This window comes from Globicephala melas, chromosome 1 (genome assembly GCF_963455315.2).
Source record: "Globicephala melas chromosome 1, mGloMel1.2, whole genome shotgun sequence".
NCBI lineage: Eukaryota > Metazoa > Chordata > Mammalia > Artiodactyla > Delphinidae > Globicephala > Globicephala melas.
The window spans coordinates 175,574,828-175,583,259 of record NC_083314.1 but is presented as its reverse complement, the minus strand read 5'-3'; the positions used below and the strand labels follow the sequence as shown (position 1 = coordinate 175,583,259).

At 54.4% G+C, this 8,432-nt stretch overlaps 1 protein-coding gene across 20 annotated transcripts in view; it reads right to left on the bottom strand.

Annotated features, from left to right (window-relative positions):
* Positions 1-362: 362 nt before the first annotated feature.
* Positions 363-8,432, bottom strand: part of ARHGEF19 (Rho guanine nucleotide exchange factor 19) — a 29,771-nt gene continuing 21,701 nt past the window's right edge. For 17 of the 20 annotated variants that reach the window (XM_070045909.1, XM_070045905.1, XM_060310635.2 and 14 more), the window contains 10 exons: positions 8,220-8,380; positions 7,963-8,115; positions 7,606-7,735; positions 7,386-7,460; positions 7,122-7,211; positions 6,785-6,945; positions 4,691-4,849; positions 4,293-4,372; positions 2,579-2,683; positions 1,514-2,117 (listed from right to left, as the gene is read on the bottom strand). In XM_070045909.1, coding sequence (XP_069902010.1) covers positions 1,963-2,117; positions 2,579-2,683; positions 4,293-4,372; positions 4,691-4,849; positions 6,785-6,945; positions 7,122-7,211; positions 7,386-7,460; positions 7,606-7,735; positions 7,963-8,115; positions 8,220-8,380 — 1,269 coding nt within the window. In that variant the 3' untranslated portion in view covers positions 1,514-1,962. The other 3 variants (XM_060310677.2, XM_070045923.1, XM_070045924.1) reach the window with 3 other exon arrangements.

Genomic DNA, 8,432 nt, shown 5'->3' with positions numbered 1-8,432 from the left:
AGGTCCTTCCACTCTCTTGGGTGACTTGGGTTTCAGTGAACATTGGCCTCCCTAGCACCTACTCCTCCTTTGCAGCAGCCATCAGATTCCACTTGGGGATCCATTGGGGTTCCAGAGAATATAACCTGGTTCCAGAGATAAAGCACATGACTTAGGCTAGGTCTATTAGCACACACCATTCCTTGGCCACCGTGATCAGCCCAGAGGTAGCAATGTGACCCAAGCAGGTCTAAAACATCCCAGGACTTTGACAGGGAATGCTAGGACAAAGACAATTCTCTTCCTCCATTTTGGATGTAAATGAAGAAGCCCCTGGAAGCCTTAGGATGAAGCCAATTATAGGGACAACAGTGTAGAGAAATGGAAAAAGCTGGGTTGTCAGTGACATCAATGAGCCACTGGATCAAGCCTTGCCTGAAGCCCATCCCGCCACTACACTTCTCAGTTGGCTGAGAAATGCTCCCCCCCAAAAAGATATCCACATTCTAATCCCTGGAACCTGTGAATGTTATCTTATAGGACAAAGGCAGGGGAGGGGGGTTCTTTGCAGATGGGATTTAAATTAAGGATTATAGGATGGGGAGATTATCTGGGTGTGCCCCAAATGCAACCACATGTATTCTTTTATTTTTTTTTTTAATTTATTTATTTTATTTTTGGCTGCGTTGGGTCTTTGCCGCTGCGCACGGGTTTTCTCCAGTTGTGGCGAACAGGGGCTACTCTTTGTTGCGGTGACCAGGCTTCTCATGGCAGTGGCTTCTCTTGTTGCCAAGCATGGGCTCTAGGCTCATGGGCTTCAGTAGTTGTGGCTCGCAGGCTCTAGAGTGCAGGCTCAGTAGTTGTGGCGCACGGGCTTAGCTGCACGTGGGATCTTCCCGGACCAGGGCTCGAAGCCATGTCCCCTGCATTGGCAGGCGGATTCTTAACCACTGCGCCACCAGGGATGCCCCAACCATATGTATTCTTATAGGAGGGAGGCAGAGGGAGATTAGACAGACACACAAAGAAGGCAATGTGACCGCGGAGGCAGAGAGTAGAGTGATGCGGCCACAAGCCATAGAATGCTGGCAGCCACCAGAAGCTGGAAGAGGCCAGGAACAATTCTCCCCTAGAGCACATCTCCTCTACAAGACAGAGAACAGCCCGGCCGACACCTGGGTTTTGGCTCAATGATACTGATTTCAGACTTCTGGTCAGAATTGCGATGGAATAAATTTCTGTTGTTTTAAGTCATCTAGTTTGTGATAATTTGTTAAAGAAGCTGTAAGAAAAAAATCCAAGAACTAATATATTCTCTTTAATATTTAAGACTGTTTGAATCTGATATTTTGTTAATTGCAGCCCGAAGCAGCCTAACTGATATAGAGCCCCTCTCTCACCCTCCTCTGGTTAAGAGGTAAACTCTACAGAAGGGCCAATGCCCAGTGGGAGGCAGCCAGAGACCCTCCTGATCTTTAGCTGGGGAAATAGGGCTGGGGTGGAGGCAGCACCAAAAGGCTCACAGACTCCAAGCAAAGGCATTATGGGACTTTATTTACAGACAGGTCACAGCAACCAGGGCCCACACAGGCTCAGGCCAGAAGACTCCAGATATATATACATGTACAGGTCCCAGCACCCAGCAGCACCACAGCCATTGCCAGCCAGGTCCCTGCCAGAGGGACCAAGAGTCAGGCAGTGTCGAGGGCAGGAAAGGGAGAGGGCCCCAGCCCTTGCCAGATATCAGAGGTCACAAGTTGTAGCCCCCAAGCCAGAGGAAGAAACTACCCTCGTCCCTGAATTGTGGACACTGAGTAGTATGACAGGGGAGAGCCCCTCCTGTGTCCAGCCTGTACTCTCAATGCCAGGTCTCGGAACAGAAGTCCCAGTGCCAGCATCTTGGGGCATGGAGACACTGCAGGCCCCCTCCAGGCCTGTCCAGGAGCCGGGTGTGGAGCAGGTGTCCCAGGCCATGGCTGCCCATCACACAGGCTCCCCCAGTTTGCTGGCGGCAGTTGTGATCCGCTTATTTTCCCGGAGGTTTCGGAGGCGGGCACTGAGGCTGCTGATCTCTTCCACGTAGGCCTGGGGCACCCACCCTTTCTCACCATCTGCCAGGCGGACCCCCTCCAGCCAGCCTAAGGGCACATAGGCCAGGAGTTGCATCAGTGGCATCAAAGGAACACCTGGGCTAGGTCTGCGAGGAAACACCTAGGCCCTGATACAAGCCTCGTCTGCAGCCCTGGGGCCGAGGTGACATCATCTCAGCATCCCCCAGACCCAGGAAGGAGCGTGCCTCTAGCAGACTTGTAGATGAGCTTCTGACCTGTTTTTCCCGACATCCTCTGAGAAGGGATTTCCCACTCTCCCTCATCAGTTACTCTCAATCCTAATCTTTGCAAGCCGGAAGTTCCTCCTCTTGTCTAACTTGATTCTTTTTTTTAAATTTATTTTATTTATTTATTTTTTTTAACTTGATTCTTGAATGCTGTGGTTGACCAACACTTGCATAACCTTTTTCCTGTGCAGTCTTAGCTACCTAGCTACTTCCTGCCACCGAGGCCCCATCAGGGCGGCCTTCCCAGGAGGCCCCTCTCACCATCACTGGTCCGGGTCCTCACTGCCAGGATGTCAGTCTTCTCCAAGGTCAGCTCGTCTGGCTGCAGTGCCTTGTATGTCCTGACACACTGAACCTGGGGGCGGTCTGAGAGCCCAAGGGAGAGTGAGGGAGTCCCCAGTGTCGGATGGGGCAGGGGGAGGCAGGGAGAGGCAGCAGGAGAATATAAGGGCTGGGAGGGTAGTCTCTGCTGCTGCTTTTCCTCTGTCCACCCTGGCCACTCTTTTCTCTGACCCTAAACACAAGTTCTAGGTGAATCCAGTCTCTCCCGGCTTCAATACTGCTTCTGTGCCTGGGCTCTCATCTTCCCAGCTCAATTCAATACTTTGTTCCTGACTTCCTGGGCTAACTGCCCCCAGAAAGCCCCCACAAAACAGTAATGGTCCCTTTGTATGTCCCCTCATGCTACTCTGGTGTTCCCTCCAGTCCCTCCTTCTCAGCTGAGATTCAAGCCACATCACTCCCCCATTTATAATCCTCCAGGGCTTCCCGCTTCTCTTAGAATAAAATCCAAAGTCCTCCCCACAGCCTACAAAGCCCTACACAGTCTGGTGTGGCCCCCCGTGCTAACCTCCTCACCTCCCTTATCTTCCCCTCTCTCCTTCGCTCATGAAGCTCAGTCACACTTGTCACCCTGCTGTCCCTCAAACACTCTAGGCTCCCTCCTCCTTCAGGGCCTTTGCACTGGCTGTTCCACCTTCCAGGAATGATTTTCCCCAGATCTTTTCATGGCTGCCCCTCCCCATCCCTCAGGGGCCTTCCCTGACCACCTCTTTGGAGTGGGAAGTTTACCCTCCAACCCAAACAGGACCTCTAGCTCAAGTCAGAGAATCAGCTCCAGTCCAGGCCCTCAGCTGCGTCTACCACACTAGGTGGGCTGGGAGTATCGGGAAAACCACAGGCCTTGGGGCTAGACCAGCTTATTGGCTGTATGACCTTGCAGGTTACCTAACATTCCTGGGCCTCAGTTTTCTCAGATAGGAAAAATGAATAGGATTTTTGACTAATGACTAATAGGATCGTCATGAGGATTAAATAAAATAAAGGCATATACAAAGCCCCTAGCACCCTGGCACATGGAAGGTACTGGGTGGAAATGAGTTCCCTACCTTCCCCTTCATTAGCTTAGCCTTAACATCCTCTCTCAGAAACCTTCCAAAGCTACCTGGTACCCACTACACCAAGATGCTCTCTGATTGGGCTGCACCCTAGCTTACCAGCCTCATTTCATACCCAGAGAAGCCTCTGGCTCAACAGAGCAGATCCCTCATCCTACCACCCCCACCCCCATGCCCCAGCCACTCTGGTTTCCGTCCTCTTTGCAACTGATGCAACGCTAGAGGCAGACCTGGGTTCCAGTCCCAGCTCTGCCACTTACTAGCTGAACTTGGACAAGTCACTTTACCTTTCTGAATCTGTTTTCTAACTTGTAAAATGGGGACGAAATGGGAGGATGTAAAAGGCTATGTCATCTCCAGGGTGCTACCTGTGCTCGTGGAGGTTGGTCTGTCCTATGTCAAGCCTACCCATCCTTCAAGCTTTCACAGAGCTGCCCCTGCCTGCCCCAGGCCAGTTGATCTCTCTTCGCACTAGCCCCGCTGGCAACAGGACACCCGGGGCTGGAGGAAAGGGGAGAGCAATGAGGTACCCAGCCCAGGGAATGTGGCTCCAGTGGGGGTAGGGGGCAGGCTGTTACCTTCCCCCTCGATGATGACCTCCCTGTCCTCCTGGGGGGTAGAGGGGCACATGGCTGAGATCCATCGCTGCTTCTCACTCCTAGGGAAAGGGGGTCTGAGTTGTCACAACATGCAAAGTGCAGTCTCCCAAGGCCAGGGTGGTGAAACCGGAGCTGGAAGAACTGGATACGATGTCCAGACCTGGGACCCAGAATCAGGTCTTCTCTACCCCAGGGCCCACCCACGGCCCTGTTCCCAAGCCGGTGCCCACCCAGCTCTGAGCATAAGAACAGAACAGGTGCAGGACACCCTGGATGCCAGCTCTGCCCATGTCCAGCCTTATGCCACCATCCTGAAGCCAGAGATAAAGGCCTTGTGCCTGCCGGGGGGTCCTCTCCCCACACCCAAGCCCACTCACTCTGTCCGGGCCCTCAGCAGGAACTGGTGCTTCGTGTGCTGCCCATGGAGGAGCTGAAGGAGGAACACGTGGCCAGGGATGCCCTGAAGCTTCAGGCTCAGGTCCTTCACCTGCAGCTCAGCCATCCTGGCGTGGACAAAGACGGCGAATTTCCCCAGCCTGCAGGACCAGAGGAGGCGAGGTCAGCCTGGCCCCCACCCTCAGGACGAGGTGAGTTCTGATTGCAAGAGAGGAGAAGGGGTCACCTGTCCCTCTAGGACCCTCCTCAAAGAAACCTGGCTGCACAGGATACCGCTTCCCTGGCAGCCAGCAAAGTCCCTAAAAGGAACGGGGGCTGCATTCGTGCCGGCTCACTGACAGAGGTGGAAGGTGATGGAGACAAGTCCCTGGTCCCCAGGCACACTCTCCACTTCTCTCTGAACCTCTTCCTGGAGGCTCTGCTCCGAAGAACCAACTGGGCAGCTCCCATGATGAGATCTATGGACTGTTTCGTGTCTGACTCTCTAACTGGTAGAGAAGCTGAACTCTGTCTCGTTTGCCGCTGTATCCCAGAGCCCAACACTGCCAGGCCCACTGTTTGGGTCTGATAAACCCTTGTGGGAAGGATGCGTGGGTGGGTGGGTCAAGGATGTTCCATAAATTCCTTCATCTCAACCCATCTAAACAAAACCAGTATCTCCTACCCTAAACCAGGTCCCTTCACTGTTCCCCATTCCAGTGAAAGACGCCACCAAGTTGCCCAAAAGGAGACTCAGTCCTCATTCTCACCTCTTTCCTCCCGCTCCCCCGACACCCAACCAGTAGCTGTGTCCTATCTGTCTATCTCCTTATTGTCCCCAGAATCCAGTTATCCCCAAGCCCATTACCACTTCTGGAGCATCTACTCTCATTTGGGCAGTTACAAGAGCTTCTGGTCCCTGCCCTTCCAGCCCATTCTCCAAATTGGCCTGGAGTAAATATCACGCCTCTGCTTAACTCCCCATGTTCCCTACTGCCTTCAGAAAGTCTAGCCTCCCTGCCATGACTTTCAACATCCCAACTTCCTTCTCCTGCCCTTCCCCTCTATAAATCCAGCCATACTAGGCTTCATCGTCTCCCAAACATACTCTGCTCTTGTACCCTTCTGTGACTTGGCTATATCCCCCCAAATTCCTCTACCTGAAAAACTCCTACTTATCCTTCAAAACCCAACTCAGATGTTCCTTCCTCTGTGAAACTTTACTGATTCGCATCCCACACCAGGGGATACTACAGTATACTACCCCCTTCCATCAAAACCCTGAACAGGTGGTTATCAGGATGTATTTTCACTGGTCTGAGAGCTCCTACACACTTTGGAGGGCCCAGTATAGAATAGGGATTCAGTGATGCGTCATTGAATGAATGAGTAAATCAGCAATGAACTCTTTTCACGGCATAGGATGTCCATCCTTTTCATGGCATAAGACGTCCCATCCAGCCTTAAGGCTTACATCATTCCAGAAGTCTCTCCCTCATCCCAAACTTATAATAATCAAGGCTAATACTGAGTGAATGTTCATTATGTACCAGGCACTCTGCTAAACTCTTCACATATTATCACATTGAATCTCCCTTCTCTTTTACATATGGAAGACAGGATAGTACAATAGTTAAGAGCCTGCGATCTGGCATCAGACAGACCTGGCCTCCTCCTGGCTCCTGCACTTACTAGCTCCATGATCTTGAGAAAAACAAGGGAGACTACTTCTCAGGAAGATGATTAGAGGATTAAAGGGAACAATCCACACCGCATGCCTGGAACAGAATACACACTCAGTAAATGTTGATCAGTATCATTATGACTCAGGGGAGACTGGGACTCTAGGGTTGTGCTTTTAATCTCTGCTCCAATTAGCTTAAGCTCAGAGCAGCTTCAAAGTTCTTGGCACACAGTTCAGCCCTTGATTCTCAGGTCCAGAAGATGGACTTGCCCTGGCTCTGCCTTTCCTAGGGGAACCTCCAAGGCTCAGGGAGCCCTGGGAGCACAGCCTGTCAGATGGACTGATTGTGAGCCCGTTGGCAGGGAAGAAGAGAGCTCCACTCTCATCTACACCCACCCCCGCCCCGACTCACTCCTTCCTCCGGGAGAGCAGCAGGCAGTCGTTGAAGAGGTGCAGGTAGACCGCCTTGCTGGATAGCTTCAGCTTGGAAGGGGGTGCCGCGGGCAGCGGGGCCAGCTCCACCAGCTCCCCGTGCCGAACCAGCCAGCGGGCCTGCGAGATCAGCGGGAAGATCTGGGAGGATAGAGGAGGCAAGCGGGAGCCCAGGTCAGGCCAGGGGCAGCGGGGCAGAGAGCACAGGGCAGGGGATGGGAGGGTTGGACAGTGATGAACTGGCTTGCAGCCCCCAGGGAAGGAGGAGACAGGGCTGCCCCTTCGCGTGCCCCATCCTATCGGCTGAGGTCACGCACCTTGCCCTCAAAGTGGATCTTCTTGCTCAGGTGGATGAGCTCCTCCGTCCTCTTCATGGACTGCACACTGGCATTGCACTCTTGCACCAGCTGGGGAGACCAGAGGTGGGTCACCTGCAGCGCCCCCTACCCCGGCTCCCACAGCCCAGCCTCAGGCTCCCACCTGGGGACCAGAGACTCTGAAGGCTGGGGCTCCTTTAGAGGCACACAGGGATTCCGGGGAGGCCCTTGGAAGCCAGACATCCCCCGCCCTGCCGAGCTCACCTCCTTGAGTGCATTGAAGGCCTTGGTGGCCATGTCTTCGTCTTCTGAACCCTGTGCTGTCCGTTTCAGGATGTTCTGGAGGGTGGGGTCAGCACAGTGAGGCAGGCTGTGACCTCTCCTAGTGACCCTGCCCAGCTGTGGGTGCCCGGAAGGGGCTGCGGAGGGCACAGCAGCATCTCCCCCACCCAGCCCTCCCCACAGCCTGGTGCCCTCTAGGTACCTCCACCAGCATCTTGAGGCGGGTGATCCTCTGAAACGGCAGGATGAGGAAGGAGGTGAGGGGCAGACGCTGGCACACGGGAGACTCCTCCAGGCGACCCAGGATGCTGGGGAACTTGGGGTTCTCCAGGCTGGAAAATGGGGAGAGGGGAGGGTCTGCGATCACAGGTGACCCTGAACTTCTGGATCCACGACTCCAGCCACCCCCTTTGTCCTTGAGGTGCGTTCTCAGGAGAGAGCCCTTCTCAGGTACCCTTCCCCTCCCAGGTCACCCTTCCTCACCCAGTCCTCTGCGCCTACTGCTGCCTGAGACTCCCCTATCCTCCCCCACCTCCCCTTTCAGAGGCCCCAGCCCTACAGCAGCCGCTGGTAGGTGCGCTCCTGATAGGCCTGGTTGGTGACATAGGGCAGGTAGACGCGGCGGAAGGCCGGACAGTGGTGCAACACAATATCGCACACGCTGAAGCGCAGGACATCGGCCTCCAACCGCTGCTCCAGGTCCTGTAGGAACCTGAAAGGTCAGAGAGGGGTCAGGGCCGGCACCAGGATGAGACCCCAGATATGGGAGCCCAGGCTCGGTCCCTGACTCCCGGCGAGGCCAGACCACTCCCTCACCTCTCGCTGGTGCTCTTGACCTCGGGCAGTTTGGAGAACAGCCACTGCTTGTCCTGCACTCCCAGACACTCACTCAGCTCGGCCGAGCCTAAGAAGTGGCCCACGGCCACCGACAGGCTGTGGATGTATGAGGCCTCGGACGTAATCAGCTCAAATTTGGCCTGAGTGAGGGCGGACGCAGGATTGAAAAGGCGGAACCAGCCCACGCTGAAT